The sequence below is a fragment of the Cebus imitator genome, unplaced genomic scaffold (genome assembly GCF_001604975.1).
Source record: "Cebus imitator isolate Cc_AM_T3 unplaced genomic scaffold, Cebus_imitator-1.0 Scaffold317, whole genome shotgun sequence".
NCBI lineage: Eukaryota > Metazoa > Chordata > Mammalia > Primates > Cebidae > Cebus > Cebus imitator.
In genome coordinates, this window is record NW_016107632.1 from 2,325,216 (window position 1) to 2,342,574 (window position 17,359).

Here is a 17,359-nt window from a genome sequence, read left to right on the forward strand (position 1 = left end):
AATATATTACTGCCTACTGAGAGTGAATAAAGGCAGAATTCCACATGTAAACTTTAATAACTATTAATTGAATTTTACATATAATAAGCAAAAATATTCTATATTATTTTTCTGACTCATTTGTTTTCTTTTATATTAAGTCCCTAGCATTGTGTCACACTACTAGTCTATAAATATGCAAATGAAAGGAAAAAAAGGCCAGAATTGGCCTTCTCTATTTCAGCTCACCACAACCTCTGTCTGCCTCCTGGGTTCAAGTGACTCTTGTGCCTCGGCCTCCCGAATAGCTGGGACTACAGGCACGCGCCACCATGCCCAGCTAGTTTTTACTTTTAGAAGAGATGGGGTTTCACCATGTTGGCCAGGCTGGTCTCGAACTCCTGACCTCAGGTGATCTACCCACCTCGGCCTCCCAAAGTGCTGGGGATTACAGGCGTGAGCCACTGTGCCTAGCCAGAATTGGCCTTTTCATTAGAATTATTGACATTACCAGATTTAAATGACTATAAGCAAAGACATTATTTAAGTGAAAACTCATTCAGTCTGATTCAATCCAATTTCCTATTCATCATTTTATGTGCTCATAAAATACAATGTCTTTTCAATATTCTACCTAAAATTTCGGCAAAATCTAGGTTCAAATCCTACTTGAATTGTAAGAGCACAAATATTCTGCAATATCAAATTACACTACTACTATGCAACATTCCTGCACAAATTAAGAGATTCCAACCAATCCAAATGAGAATGCTCACTGAGAATTCATTAGAAGGAACCCAGCACATTCTTCTCAGGACTTTTAACGCAGTAGCAGAAGGTTTCTTGACTACTAGGTCTGAATGCTAATTTAGAATAATATTTTTAAAAATAACTTTTCTTTCCTACCAATGGCACTATTTCCTGAGCATTTGCTTTAAATCCACATAATTGGGTGGCACTGTGGCTCAAGCCTGTAATCCCAGCACTTTGGGAGCCTGAGGCGGGCAGATCACTTGAGTTTAGGAGTTTGAGGCCAGCCTGGCCAACATGGCAAAACATTATCTCTACTAAAAATACAAAAATTAGCTGGATGTGGTGGCACACGCCTATAATCCCAGCTGCTCAGGAGGCTGAGGCACGAGAATTACTTGAACCCAGGAAGTGGAGGTTGCAGTGAGCAGAGACTGTGCCACTGTACTCCAGCCTGGGTAAGACACTGCCTCAAAACAAAAGCAAAAACAAAAATTCATATAATAAATATATATTGATATGTTGTTAGTAATACTTTGAGCATATTTAGTTTTAGACAATTTACAATGTATTTTCACAGATGTCCTTTGACCTTCACAAACCCAAAGAGGAAGGTAAAATAGATATCACACCTGAAACCTTAGGTCAACACTATACTTTTCTGGGTCTTGTTTCCTAATAATAAGCTGGTAGGGTTGAGTTGCAATAATTTCTAAAAACAACAACAACAACAACAACAAAAAACCAAACAAAAACCAAAGACAAAACAAAAAAAACCCGGGTGTCAAAAATCTGTGGTCTCAATTTATAAATATGAAAACAGAATTAGGTTTAAAAAAAAAAAAAAAAATGGTGTACTGTCACAGAGTAAATAAAGAGTCAAACCTAGAAGTAGAATTTCTGTTTTCTGAATTCCAGTCAGAGGCTCTTTCTACCACAATATTTTCCCCAGATGTACAGAAAATTTGACATTCTTTGCCTCTCCTTTCTATTTTCTTTACTTTGAGTTTCTATCAAAATTGTAGAGACTTATTTTTTAAGAGCAGTGAAAAGAAAATAAGAGGTAAAGTGGGAGGCAGTGGTAGCATATTTATAAAAGGAGTAGGAAAAATGCAAACTATGCTGATAAATTTGCATGATCTATGTGAAAAGCTGGGCTAAATGTATTTATTGAAGACTATGGGGTACAGTTAATACTAATGCTTTTCTCCTTGATTTAAGACATTATTGGCACGTATAGCCATACTCCAGCAGTAGGTGTAAACTTTAAAAAAAAAAAAATAGCAGAAACTCCCCCCTTTTTTCTAGATATTAATAAAATCTTATGCAGAACCCTAAATTGCTTAGACTGAAGTATAGCTGAGACCTTAGGATTCAATTCATTTGGTTTCCTTTTTCTCCTCAAACTGGCTCTGTAGAGCACAGTCTGCAAAACCACCACTGGGCTACAGATTAAATTTATATTCCATTTTATTCAGAGACCACAAGTCTAGATTAAATTTGGCAATGATGTAACAAATTATTCATAGAAAATTCCTTCTCAATGAGAAACACTGTTATAAAGCTTACTTTATGATACATAATCATGAAATAGAAAATGATGCACACATAACCATACTCATGGCTGTTACCTCTAAGCCTAAGGAAAGCAATGGGTCCAGAATTATAAAGTGATTAACCCACTAACTTATTCCACTTATGCTCAGATGAATGAGAGTCCGTAGTAAAAGTGAGAGTCAGTGGGCATCCCGGGGAATTATGGACAAGTCTAACATTATAAAGAACTATTGCAACTGAAAAAGAAGGTGCTCCGGTGGGATCCAATTTGGGTTAATAGGCAACTAGATAGCATGTCTGCACTGTGTAAAAGATGAACTTTACTTAGAACATAACACCTTAATAACTAAAAAACTTAGTTCAATTATAATGACAATGTTATTTTGTAAACATAAAATACTCTCCTAGGTAAAGAGACTGCTTCAACACAAATTAAACTGTCTTAAGACTGAAATAAAGGAATTCTTAGAAGTTTATAAAAAGCTTCATATATTTACACAAGAATAAACACTATTTTGAAGATGATTTGTAATTCCTTACCATTTGCATATGGCGTGACCATCTTCTTATTGGTCATTACACGTGCTGTAGCATTATTCACCTAAAAATAACAAGGAGAAAAAAGGGCAGGGAGGAAGTGGACCACATTAGGGAATATAAAGTTGCACATCCAGTAACACAGTACTTAGTTTAAAATGTAAATTTCTGAGAGCGTTGATTTAAATAATTAACACAGCAATATGAAATATTAATATATAGTATTTTAATTAAAGTGCTTATTAAATGAGGCTAACAAGAGTAAAATGAGTTTCTTGGTTTCCAAATATCAGTACTCCAAGAAAATACATTTGTAAGATCTTTGGACACCTTTTAAACAGAGAAATCTCTGTATTAAGGAAAATATGGAAAAAAGTAAACAACGATATTAGCAATTCACTTTGAAGTTTGTTAATTAAAACAGGCTTGCCACATGGGTCATTAAATAGATTGATGGAAAGGTGATAAAATAAATCTGATTTCACCTGTCCTAATGTTCAGCATTTTTAATATGTTTGTCCGAGATTTTTACTGTCTGAGGTTAGTAAACAAATATAGAAACCTAAGATTCCCATGTTGATAGCCTTCAGGACTATTCTGAATTTTCTGGACTACATGGTCTATCAATTTAAGAACAAAGCTTTTAAGAAAGGCTTTAAAGTAGGCACTTCAAATAATTGAGAAAATAAAGTGTTTATTTTGTTTTATGGTACTCTCTACCCTCATTACAGAGCTGCATATTTGAAAGCATCCTCAGTGCCAGAGTAAGCAGGTGTTACAAAGATGGTGCTACTGAAGAAAAGATGAATGGAACTCTGATGCCAGCATACTGCAGTCCAGTGACAAAACCAGTCTCAAAGCTCTTGCAAGAAGGGTAAAGCCCCACCATAGAACTTGACTTATACTGTGTTGTCAGGTCATACAACATGCCAATTGAAAAAAGAATCATAAAATATAAATGTCTTATTTTTGCCTCTTCAAATTTACATTGTGTTCAATTTGTATGGTAATAAATTTGTGTTATGAAAAGACCAATTTTAAGTAGAATTAGAACTAAAAAAACCTCTTCTTATGTCTTTTAAGATCTGTACAGTGACGCTCCCCCTATATGAGGAGAGCTTGAAACTCCATTTACTCTAGTTTTACCCACCAAATAATATAAACATTTTCACATTTAAAAAGAAAGAATGGGATACAACAATGATGAGACTGAGAGCATGCAGTTAAAAAACACACACACACAAATAAAAGAAAGAAAAAACAATCAATTTTGGAAAGAAGGGAGAAAGTGAAAAGCAAGGTTCTCACAGACAAGGATTAGAATGGAGCAAGAGCTGAAACCAGCTGCTGGAGCAGAAAGCAACCAAGCACTTAAACGGAAAAAATGGCCAGAACCAATCAGAATCCACCAGTCAGCGAAAAAGGGACCAAGAGCTGCGTGTAACTGAAGGGATGGGAAAGGAGAATAGGGAAAAGGACAAGAGCAAGGATTTGGAAAAAGAGAATAAGGTAGGGAAAAAGAAAAGTCAGGAAGGGTGTAACGGGCAAAGAAAGAACAATCAGAGCTACAAACAGGGGTTTGGGAAACAGGAAAAGTAGGGAAGGAAGTAGGGGCAGGAAGTGCATTAATAAAACCAGCCAAACTGGAGTTCAGTAACTCTGAGTAAGATGTGCAAGGGGAAAAAAATCACCATGAAGTCAGTAATCAAACAGCTCAGACTGCTACAAAACAATATGTACATCCAAAATCCAGGCGGCATTACTCAACAGCATTGAAAATAAAAGGGGGAAAGGAAAAGGAAGAGGAACAACAAGTCAAATCACATTTTGTAGTGTTAATGTGAGATGGCAGATGGACTTTTTCTTTCTTATTTAATTGTTTTGTAATTACATTTTTAAAAGCTTCTTCTCTAGTGCTTTTGTTTCACTTACCGCCAACGGGCACCATCGCCAGCATTGTGTATAGTTACCATGGAAAGAGTGAGTCAAGTGAAGGGCCCTAAATGCTAAACCATTGGAAAGGAGGGGAAAAAAAGCAACATATGCAGACATCTTACTCAAAATGGTGGCTTTTACATTTAATACTTTTAAAAATTGGGAGAGGGGAAAGGAGCCAGTTAACCTTCGATGTGTTAACAAAAAGGGCTGGTGAATACCAGGTGGTAGACTTAGTCATAATCACAGTACATTCGCCAGCCAGCCATCAAACCCTCTGTTTAAGAATTTTATCCACAGAAATTTAGCTATCAAAATTCTTGGTATTAGATATATTTAAAAACTACATGAGTTTTGGATTTTTTCCTCCCTCCCCACAATCTCTAGAATCTTCTATTCCGTGCTTATCATGCGCACATAGAGGCAAACTGGCCTCCCGAGAGAGAGGATATTGGCTGGCCCCTTGATTCATTATAGAACACAGTGTTATAAATTGGATAGTTTTAACAGTTTAAACATTAGTTTTGCTTAGGCCTGATCACAGGAATTCAGAGTCTTGCAAACTGAAGCAAAGGAAAAAAATCAAGAGAGCAGAAGGATGAATATTTTGGAGGAAAAACATAAATGAAAAGCACACACACACACAAAGTCAAAATTAAAACCCCCAAACAACCAATAAATGAGGAGGGAGGCAGACAGAAGTGTTACTTTTATACATTTTAGTGCAAGAAGGTGAAGAAGACAGAGATACAAACACACATACATGTGCACGCGCACACACAAGACAGGGTTCCAAATGTGAAATAAGTGAGGCAATATGAAAAAAGAGAAATAAAAATATAAACCAGAAATTGAATTATTAAAGACATGCACCTCGATTTTACGGCCCTCTACCACGGTGCCGTGTAATTTCTCCCTGGCCCTGTCTGCATCAGCACTATTCTCGAAAGTTACGAACCCGAATCCCTGCATGCAGCGGGAGAAGGGGGGAAAACATGCACATCGTTACATTGAAATACTGATCTCTTGGTAAATAGAGAAAAAATATCATAGTGTGAAACTGACATCAGCAATAACTCAGCAATAGTCTCCCAAAGTCACATTTTTGGTCCATGCATATTTGTAAAGGGAAATTAAATCCAGTAAAAGAATAAAGAACTGTAATAATAATAATAATTAACAGCAATGTAACAATAATAAAATAAAACATAAAGCATATGAGGCCAGACCAAAATTAAGGTACAGAGTTACTCGGGTCAAACTACTCGACCAAGAATCTGAAGATTTTTTAATGTCCTACCTTTCTCAATTCATGTTATTAATTTAATGCACATGCCCCTTTATGTAATATTAAAAAATACTTAATTAAATTGACTCTCTGACATCCCAAATCTATTATTTCCCAGTAACTGCTACATGAAATCTGATATTCAGGTTCAACAGTGCATAATGAGATTTTTTTAAAGTAGGTCTAATCATTTTAGCCCCTTGTTGCTGTTGCGTATATCACTATTAATTTCTTTGGGAACAGGATAATTTAGGACATAGTCAGTGTGTAATTCTGTACGTACTGGGTGTGGAAGAGGAGAGCATTTATGTTCTTCTAAGCAAATAAAAACATCACTAAACAGTGGTCAATTATAACTTTTCTTCAATGCCCATTTTAAATGACCAGATTTGCACTTAGTGTAAAAATATGTTCAACTGAATTTCAGAAAACTGCTAACCCAAATTTGCCTAAATTATACATTTATTGATATTTGTGTCTGCTATTAAATGTAGTAGTAATTTTCTATATAGAGAGAAAAAAGAAACAATCAATGGGCAATGGGAATGAGATCTACATTAGTGACATCCGTTCATAGAAAAAGAATATTCGTAGAAAAAGAATATCAGAAAACAGCAATGCAGCCGGTACAGTGAGTCAGGATTAATTTACTTGTTCCTTGCAAGATACTACAAAAACGGAGTGGAACTTTAATTCATTAAATAGACAAATCAGGAGACCGGGAGTTGACTAACTTCACTCCTTTGTTCATGTACTACCAATTTTAACACAAGTGGCATTTACTATACTCTTATATATGACTTTCATAAAACATCATATTAACTTCATTCTAGATGCTTTGTTCTTATAGTTCTACTTTGCAGCTATAATTTTACAAATAATTTCCATGCTATTTATATCTGCAAAGTAGTAGTAGGATTTTCTGCAAAGTCTTCATTTGCCAATAACTTCATTATCCTGCTAGCATTTTTTGAATATTCCACTGTAGGATAACCCAGAACCCTTTAATTTTAACTGAAATTGCCTAGCTGCTTAATAACATGAGCACACTCCTTTCTATATATAACATGTTCTTAACTGACATGGTAAACAATGTGCATTGCTCAATAAGATTTTATAAAAGCAACTCTATTGCTCTGAAGGATCTGATAGCTCAGCATTCTAACCGATTATGTGGGTGAGTGGCGTTTTGGAGAATTCCAATGGGTGATCTCTACCCACAATTTGGACATCACAAATACTCTTAAAAGCGCAATGCTAAGCTGATAGAAAATTTAAAACATATGTTGCTTGGGATGAAATACTACTGGTAATTTCAGTTAATACTTGCCTACAGAATGTGTAATTTGTTGAAAATATCAACAGAAACATATTTTCATAAATGAAATTTTGGTATCAACATTTATAGCCACTCTGATACCACAAGGTATAAAAGGGCACATTAATAACTAGTTATACCATTTGTCATCTACACTAGCACCTGCTGAAGATAAGCTGCTAGTCCTCTAATCCTGGTGAGTCCCCCAATAGGAAAGTCAAACTTTTAAAGAAAGGTCACAGAGAGTGATGAGTTTTAATATCATACTTTAAAAGCATTTTTAGCTGTATTCCAACTGATCCTCACAGTCATACATTTTATGACTTAGGTTAAATTAATACATTGTAAATTAATAGTTGGATTACTATTAAGTTCTATGAAAACCAAGACCTAGGTGTTTGATAGTAGCATTATGACTATCTGTATCCACACACCCACATACAAATATACATGCTTGTCTTCTTAAATACAACCATGAAGTAAAAAGATTGATATGCTGGCTTCATTTTGAAGGTAAAGAAACTAAGCCAAACTGAGATTAAGTACCCAAGGATATACAGACAATGGTGAGAAAAGTCTAAGCCTTTTCAAATCTCAGTTCAGTATTCTATTTACTAAACTGTACTAGTCTGAAAATCCTTCATTTTTTTCCCCAAATCTAACTGCTAAGTATCTTCTATAACTTTCTTTTCTCAAACGTGTTGAAAGAAAATTAGTGACACAATAACTGCATCCAAAAGAATGAAGGTGGAATCATGAGCATTGAAAGTTTAGAGTCAGCAAATGACAACGTTTAACATTAATGTCTGCTTGTACAGGATTTTCTCAATAATGACTTTAACATTCTGGAACAAAATTTCACTTTCTTTTTTTTTTTATATTTTATTGCATTTTAGGTTTTGGGGTACATGTGAAGAACATGCAGGATTGTTGCATAGGTACATACATGGCAGTGTGGTTTGCTGCCTTCCTCCCCATCACCTATATCTGGCATTTCTCCCCATGTTATCCCTCGCAAATGTTTTAAAAGTGTTTTATAAAGAAAGGTGCTTATATGCCAAAGGAAATGATAATAAAGATACCAAAAATATAAAAATAAAGCAATCTTTATAAGCATCTTTTCCCTGGGGTGATAGGAGGAAGAAGGCCTTGTTGATGCTTTGGGACTCTTTAATATGAAACACAAAGGTAAGAGGATGTCTTTCTTTGCTTTGAAGATAAACAGACCCTGCAATAGGCAGAATAATGGCTTCCCAAAGTTGTCCACGTCCTAATCCCCAGAGCCAGTGAATACGCTACCTCACATGGCAAAAGGGATTTTGCAGATGTGATTAAGTTAATGATCTTGAGATACAGAGATTATCCTGGATTATCCAGTTGGGGCCAATGTAATACAGTGGCCCAACATGGCCACTGTAGTATGCTTATAAGTGAAAAGCAGACTAAGGAGAGACAGAATCAGAGTAAAGCTGCCTGACAAAGACTTGACTGGCCACTGCTAGCTCTGAAGACACAAGGGAGCTATAGTCCAAGAAATGTGGGCAGCCTCTAGAAGTTAGAAAAGGTAAGAAAACAGATGATCCCTTAGAGCCTCCTGAAGGAACATAACACCTTGATTTTAGCCTTCTGAGACTCATTTTGGACTTCTGACCTCCAGAACTGGAATATAATAAATGTGTGGCTTTCAGCCACCCAATTTGTGGTAATTTGTTCAGAAGTCATAGGGGAATTAATACATACTTCAGAATTAAAGTCCATGATTAGGAAGGTGAGAGGTATGACTAACATTTTTTTTTTTTAAGTACTGTTCTTAAATACTTTTCTCTCACGTTTAAACTTTAAACAGGTGATTTTCCATCACCCCAAACTTCGTACTTCCTTATCACATTCACAATTTAGTTAGAATAACATAAACTCAAATCTCTTTTTTTTTTTTTTTCTCCTGAGACAGAGTCTCACTCTGTGGCCCAGGCTGGAGTGCAATGGCACGATCTCGGTTCACTGCAACCTCCACCTACTGAGTTCAAGTGATTCCCCTGCCCCAGCCTCGCCAGTAGCTGGGACTATAGGTACATGCCATCACACCCCACTAATTTTTGTATTTTTAGTAGAGATAAGGTTTCACCATGTTGGCCAGGCTGGTCTTGAACTCCTGACCTCAGGTGATCTGCCCACCTCAGCCTCCCAAAGTGCTGGGATACAGGGGTGAGCCACCATGCCCTGCCAACATGAACTCAAATCTTAAAACATTTTTAGAATATACTATTTCTTCAATAAAATTTAGCATTTTAGAAAGGGTACCAGAAACTGCTAAAGATGTTCACAGATTACCCAGGTTTCAAAGTTATCAGCAGAAAAGTTTGTTTACATGAACTCACATTTTGTCACTTCACTCTTAGAACTCTAATTGACATTACGTTGGTCATTCTGATCTCTTGCTTTGGAAAAACAAGTTAGTAAAATTATGTATAAATCTAAACTATTTTCTTTAGAACATCTTCCAAATGATCATACAACCTATCAAACACTGAACCTGTCTACGCAGGTATAATATACGTAACAAACAGACTATATAATCTATAATAGATTTAATCTCAAATTCTGAACAAAGGAAGTATTTCAGCTATGTAAACAGATGGAGAATTTTTGTTATCTATATTCCTATTAATAAAACCAGGTTTTAAAAAAGTAAACTTTAATTTTTAATTAAAAAATGATTTTGACATGTTTGCCTACACCAGCACTATAGACAGAAATATAAGCCACATATATAGTTTAAAATTTTCTAATAACCACATTTAAAAAGTAGAAACAGGTGAAATTAATTTTGACAATTATTTAATTCGATATGTACACATATTAACATTTCAATATGGTATCAATATTAAAACATTATTAGTGAGATGCTTAATATTCTTTTTTTGTGCTAATTCTGAAGTCTGGTGTCCATTTTTACCCTTACAGGCACACCTCAGTTTAAACTCTCCACATCTCAAGTGCTAAATGTGACCACTGTACTGGGCAATGCAGATCTCTATACTTTACACTCCTCCAAGTTCTCAGTCCTCAAAGTCCTTCTATATTAAACATTTAAACACACCAGTGTTACATTAATGATTTGCCAGGTATCTTAGCTGACTTCTGGATTTGAAGAATGGTATATTTATGAAGTGTAGTATGGTTTTAGTTAAAACTTCTACAAAATGTGACAGCAATTTCATAGCCTACCTTGACATCCATTTATCATTGAGGATATATAGCAGCCAAGTAACTGTCACCTTTTTAGTCTGGCCTCAGACTGCAGTAAATAACAAGCAATAGAATGAACATTGTAAAAATATTATTAAAATTTGTATAATTTTTAAATTTTTCAATCTCAGAAGAATGAGAAAGAAAATTTACCATGTAACTTTTAAGGGAGAAATCAAAAGCAGACGGATCTCCTGGGTATGGCCAGAACACAGAAATTAAAAAATAAATAAAAAATAAAAATAAAAATAAAGCCCATCAAATGGTAACCAAAGAAAAAAAAAATAAGCCCCTCAGAAACACATGCACTGTTAATTCAGTTTTAAATATGATTAAAAAAACCATTTCACTTCCACATTACCTACCAAGTTTTACTGAAAGTCACAAAGGCCTACTTAGTGTGACTTCCAAAAAAGTAATTTCATAATGTTTTAAAAGAAATAAATAATTTCCCTTTGCATGAAATTAAAGACCATGGTAATAGGCAAAACATTACAGCAAATTACTTGTGTCTAAGGAATGGAAATAGAAGTTTTAACTCCTCAGGCCAGGCGCGGTGGCTCAAGCCTGTAATCCCAGCACTTTGGGAGGCCGAGGCGGGTGGATCACGAGGTCAAGAGATCGAGACCATCCTGGTCAACACGGTGAAACCCCGTCTCTACTAAAAATACAAAAAAGTAGCTGGGCATGGTGGCGCATGCCTGTAATCCCAGCTACTCAGGAGGCTGAGGCAGGAGAATTGCCTGAACCCAGGAGGCGGAGGTTGCGGTGAGCCGAGATCGCGCCATTGCACTCCAGCCTGGGTAACAAGAGCGAAACTCCGTCCCCAAAAAAAAAAAAAGAGTTTTAACTCCTCTAACTACAGCCTAAACTTAAGCCTAACCTAAACCTACATCTCTATTATTCCAGAAATCCACCTGAGAGAAGTAATGAGAACATGGTAAGTAGATATTTGCTAGAGTAACTAGAATGTTCCTAAAGATAAATTTTTAAGGCAATGGCTATTCCAATTACTGTAATTATATGAATGTATTAGATTATCACATATACCTGAAAATATGTACATCTAATATCTATCAATTTTAAAAAAAGAAAAAAAATTGCTAGAAATCTCAATACTTATTGCTGGGCTATATAATGTTTGTAGTCTTTTAGTGGACTTAATAATTAGCACTATCTGAAGAGGTGAACAGCTTCAACATATTCAACATTTCAATATATACCCCTTCAAGAGACGATATACCAAAGTATTCTGGCAAAAATTTATAGAAAATGTAAATGTTATAATCTGTGTATTTCTTTATTTGATAAGCTTGATAATTATCACCAAAAATTACTATGTGGCTAAATGATGGTGAATATGATGGTAGAAAGTCTGATCCACAAAGGGATATTTTGAAAACAACAAGTTCTTAATCACTGAAAATTTCTAGCAGAGAATGCAAGGTCAAGAATACAGGGGGTTGAACTAGGCGACCATTTTAGGTTATGTTTTAAGATTCTATATGAGAAAATAGACTAGAAGTATACATGAGAATCAGTAGTGAACATTTCTCTTTAATAAACTATGTATTTTTTTCTTTATACTTTTCATTAAGCATCATATTTTCCTTTTGAAAGAGTGCTTTTTAAGCTGATACCCAAAGGATATATAAGGAGAGTAAACAAGTTTATCATTCAAACTGGTACACTCTGAAGGAGAAAGGGGTCATTTATGCTAAGATAATAGGTATAAATTGGAGCTATCCTAGATAAGCCAGGATATAAGGTCACTCTACGCATTATTATTTGCATTAATAATCTGTCATTACCAGTGAAATCTGGAGAATTAATAAAGCTATATTAACTCATATAATAATTTTCTAGATTCTATTTGAATAAATTAATTTTTTGGCAGGCGTACCATTTTCCATCATATATCTTAATAGTACATTTTCAAAAGGCTAGTCTATCTCTGTTTCAGTTAATCAAAGAAACTTAGATACAGGTGATTCTATGTTTTTACAAAAGATTAGGAAGTAAAAAGACTAAAATTCACATGAAATAATTAAAATATATATGTATGCATGCGTGTACATGAATATGATGTATAATCATTCTATAATCTAGGTAAGCCAAATCTAGAATATGAAGGTAAAAGAAGAAAAAAGGAAAAAATAAGGTCAACAACAAAGAAAAAACTACTATACAGTAATTCTGCTCTAAAGGCAAGCTGGAAAAAGAAGAATACTGGCAAATAAGGAGGGCGTGAGCATGGCAGTGGAACACTGTTTACTTATGTTTTCAAATGGGTGTATTCTATAACCCTGGGTGACAGCCTTATTATACAAAATAAGATATGGTAAAGAGTTGCTTTTTGTTTTGGAACAATTTGATTAAACACTGTTTTACATGTAATTATTGCTATCTTATAGTTATTTTGTGATGAGTTTTTCTAAAAAAATTCAATAAAGCTAATTTCTGCACAGAAAAGCACTCTGTTTAAAGTTAGAGCAACTCTTAAACAATAAAACTATATAAAGCCTCCTTTTCTCTGGTTCTTTTCAAAATATGCTGTAATTTTACAGTCAATCCCAAATGTATAAAAGGAATAAGAAACTAAACTTAATTCATAAAATGAAAAGTGCTCACTAATTTATCTTAGGTAGATCCCAGAGGAGGCATCTATGTGTTTGATTCCAAAATAAATCTCTATTAGGAGCCTCAGAACAATTCCAAGGGCACCCATTCCAGGAAAGAACTTTAGGAAGCAGTTAAGAAAGCTTGGAAGGATGAAAACAAGGTTTTGTATCAGTCCTTGAGGGCAGATTCAGGGCAATTCTTAATTCTGTGCTTTGTTTTTAAAACATTTACCAATTAGTACATAGTCTGTGTACCCTTTAGCAGCCCAAAGAAAAATGGGGCAGTGAGGACACAGCATCAAGCTGACAGAAGCCGCCTATGCTTTTAGATTTCCCAAAGAGAAAGCTCATGTCATTACTTGTAAATGAAAATTACATGAGAGAAGTAATTGGATCAGATAAATTTTAAAAAATGTGGAGCCAGGATGCAGTGGCTCACACCTGTAATCCCAGCACTTTGGGAGGCCAAAGCAAGCAGATCTTTTGAGACCTGCCTGGCCAACATGGTGAAACCCTGTCTGTACTAAAAATATAAAAAACTAGCCAGGCATGGTGGTGTGTGCCTGTAATCCCAGCTACTCGGGAGGCTGAGGCACAAGAATCGCTTGAACCCAGGAGATGGAGGTTGCAGTGAGCCAAGATGCACCACTGCACTCTAGCCGGGGCAGTACAGCGAGACCCTGCCCCCCAAAAAAAAAAAAAAAAAAAAAAAAAAAAAAAAAAAAAAAAAAAAACAAGAAGGGGGGGGGGGGACACCAGGGGGGGAAAAAAAAAAAAAAAAAGGTAGCACCCAAATCCTTAAAGCCAATGAAAGAAGCCTTAAGAAAGATCAATTTCCTTTGCTTCACAATAATTCAAACAAATTATTTTCTTGGTAAGGAGCAAGTCCTTAATCCCTGATGAAACTACATTGGCCTTCTAGTTGTTAGACTCTAGTTAAGAATATTTTAAGTGCATACATTTACAACTTAAAATATTAAAAACTACTACTTTAGGTAGTAGTTTCCAGAGTAGTCAATAATCTCTACATATTTATTTTACACTCATGTGCTTCTTATCTCTAAACCACTGTCATTTTCCCACCTTGTAGCAAAAAGGATCACACAAAATAAACACAAACAATGCAACAAAGGAACAGAATATACACTGTGAGAAAAATTACAAGCATAGTTTTACTGGTTGCAGTCTGAATAGACTTCACTTTAAAAAATACTTACCTAGTGCTGGAGAAAGTTCTGTATAGGCATATTAATCGTTTTTGTTTTAACTGAAAACTGGAAGCTTAGAGTATAATTACCTCTTTAATAATTAACAAATAATTGTTATAGTCAGAATTAAACACTTTTAGTATTGATATATTCTACAAAGGGAATAATAATAAGTAGCATTAAAACAGCACATACATTTTTATGTGTACAGATAGGGGCAGGAGGTATATACCACTATGTTATCAATTCCCAAAGTATGGTGAATTTGGAGTATGAAATTGGAGAGGTAAATATTGGCTTATTTATTGGCTTTATTTAGCTTTCCCTCAAATTACATGTTTAAGAGATTTAACCATAGCCAAAAGCTATTTTCAAAATTCAGTAGAGATGACCAAATGAAAATTAACTAAAAAATTGCTCTCACCTAACAAATGAAAGTAGCAACAGCAAGGTAAATATTTATAGGCTTGGCTATAGCTAATGGTTTCGGGAGAATGTAGTGCATGTAATGAGCAGTGAGAAAACTCTCAAGTAAAACGTCCAAAAATTCAATTCATCAAATTTTTCATTTTTTTCACAACACTACTGTAAGACTTTGCCATTCCCTTGTTCCTAAAAACATTGCTATTTCTTTTAATGCATAGAAATTCTAATTCATATAGATTGGGAATTTAAAATAAATAGGGGAAATATTTTTTTTTTGTTTTGAAACAGTCCTGCTCTGTCACCCAGGCTGGAGTGTAGTAACGTGATCTCGGTTTACTGTAACCTCTGCCTCCTGGGTTCAAGTGATTGTCCTGCCTCGGCCTCCCAAGTAGCTGGGATTACAAGCATATGCCACCATGCCAGGCTAACTTCTGTATTCTTAGTGGAGATGGGGTTTCACCATGTTGGCCAGGCTGGTCTCGAACTCCTGACCTCAGGTGATCCCCCGACCTTGGCCTCCCAAAGTGCTGGGATTATAGGCGTTAGCCACAGTACCCAGCCTAATAGGGGAAATAAATTTTAATTAAAAATTTCAGTTCTTAGATAGAACGTATTTAATACACACATAAAAGTACACACTTACTACTTTCATTCTGATGCAAAAAAATCTAACTCACTGTATATGTGATTTAGGTGACTCTACAACCTGAGGACTGCCTATGTGGGTAGAATTTGAAGGAGGAAATCAGTTCATAGTGAATTCCTCAGTTATTGCTCACTGTGTTTAAGTCGTGTCACAATTTTCAAAAGAGACTGCACGTTCACTGAATAATCAAAACATTAAATTTGTTCTAAGTATGCTGTTTTGAAGTTGAATTTTGGTTGAATTGTTCTGATAGAATTCAGAATAGAATTCTCATAGAATTTCACCTTTTTTAGTCTTTGCGCTCTTCCTTTAAACAGAGGAAACTGAGGCCAAAGTTAAGGCTCATAAAGAACTGTCATCTCCTACATCCTGTGTTCTTTCCATCCCACTCTCCCCTCAAGCTCTTCTGCTTCTTACTTCATCACCTCCCCCACCCCCATATAAGTATCAGAATAAAGTTTGGCCGTGTGGTAGCTTATTTTTAGAGATAATCTAACCCCAAGGTGGATACTTAGGATACTTTTATGCAGGCTTGAAAACAGCCTATGTTTTCTGATTACTTGCTATTTAAAAGAACACAAAACTCAAAAAGAAATCAAGCACACTTGATATTGAAACGGAGCTTACCTTAGAGCCTCGTTCATTAAAGATTATTTCTACATCTAGGATTTTGCCAAACTGCTGCAGAGATAAAAATAAAAACATTTACTTATGGTCAGGTTTTTATCCACATATTTTGTTCTCTTCTGAAATGGGAATAGTTTATTTTTCTTCTTCTGTTAACTACTTATTTAACTTCTATGTTTGTATTTGTTGGTAAGTTCCAATACCAGGTTCTGATTTTTCCTCATCACTGAGTTGACAGTTTCTCCTTTTCTCACTTCGCTCACTCAGGCAATTATCCACCTCTACGTGTGGAAGCATGTTGTCCAAACATATTTACAGTGTTGGCCCATTAGATACTTCATGTGGACAAGAAGTTGGAATTTTCCTAACTACATCTCTTATTTTTTAAAAGTCTCAAATTTAAAGTCTAGTAAGTAGAATAATATACTATAGGAAGCTGTTCCCCTCCTGTTTTTATACAAGCAAAGTATATTCACTATATAAAAAGCAGTAAATAAAAACTAAAAGGAAAAGGGGAAACAGAAAATAAAAGATCATCTGCAATCCTACCATAGTAATGTTTTAGTACACAGCATTCCAGGCTTTCCCTCAGGCATGTGGAGATAAGTAACAATTGACATCGGATATATTCTATATATTGATTTAAAAAAAAAAAAAGATGGAGTCTTGTTCTGTCACCCAGGCTGGAGTGCAGTGGCGCAATTTTGGCTCACTGTAACCCCTACCTCCTGGGTTCAAGCTATTCTCCTGGCTCAGCCTCCCAAGCAGCTGGGATTACAGGTACCCGCCACCACAGCCAGCTAATTTTTGTATTTTTAGTAGAGATGGGGTTTCACCATGTTGGCCAGGCTGGTCTCAAACTCCTGACTTCATGTGATGTGCCCACCTCAGCCTCCCAAAGCATATACTGCTTTTATTTTTTAACTTGGCAATAGATTATGAACAACTATCCAAGTCAATATGTATCTGTGCTACCACTTCCATAGGCTACGTGCTAGTCATCATTTAAATATCTCAATAAACATCAAGCATATTTTAAACAACAGCTCTCTTTATTAATTCTTTAAATATTTTAACATTCAGAAAAGCAAACAAAAACTAAAGACACAAAGCCTAAACTCTATTGTTAGGTAGCTAAATAGCTGTGTAGAGGTGTTACAAGAAATACAGTAATTATTTAGGGGGAAAATATATATAAAAAAAGACAAAACTGTTTTA

The 17,359-nt window shown here is 35.2% G+C and overlaps 1 protein-coding gene across 30 annotated transcripts in view; it reads right to left on the bottom strand.

Annotated features, from left to right (window-relative positions):
* Window positions 1-17,359, bottom strand: part of RBFOX2 (RNA binding fox-1 homolog 2) — a 291,883-nt gene that overhangs the window by 23,437 nt on the left and 251,087 nt on the right. For 27 of the 30 annotated variants that reach the window (XR_005196223.1, XM_017504050.1, XM_037729764.1 and 24 more), the window contains 3 exons: window positions 16,142-16,195; window positions 5,632-5,724; window positions 2,827-2,887 (listed from right to left, as the gene is read on the bottom strand). Coding sequence is in view for 29 of the 30 variants with exons in the window: in XM_017504050.1 (XP_017359539.1) it covers window positions 2,827-2,887; window positions 5,632-5,724; window positions 16,142-16,195 (208 nt within the window). In the remaining variant the exon portion in view is untranslated. The remainder of the gene's footprint in view (window positions 1-2,826; window positions 2,888-5,631; window positions 5,725-16,141; window positions 16,196-17,359) is intronic. The other 3 variants (XM_037729766.1, XM_037729765.1, XM_017504065.2) reach the window with 1 other exon arrangement.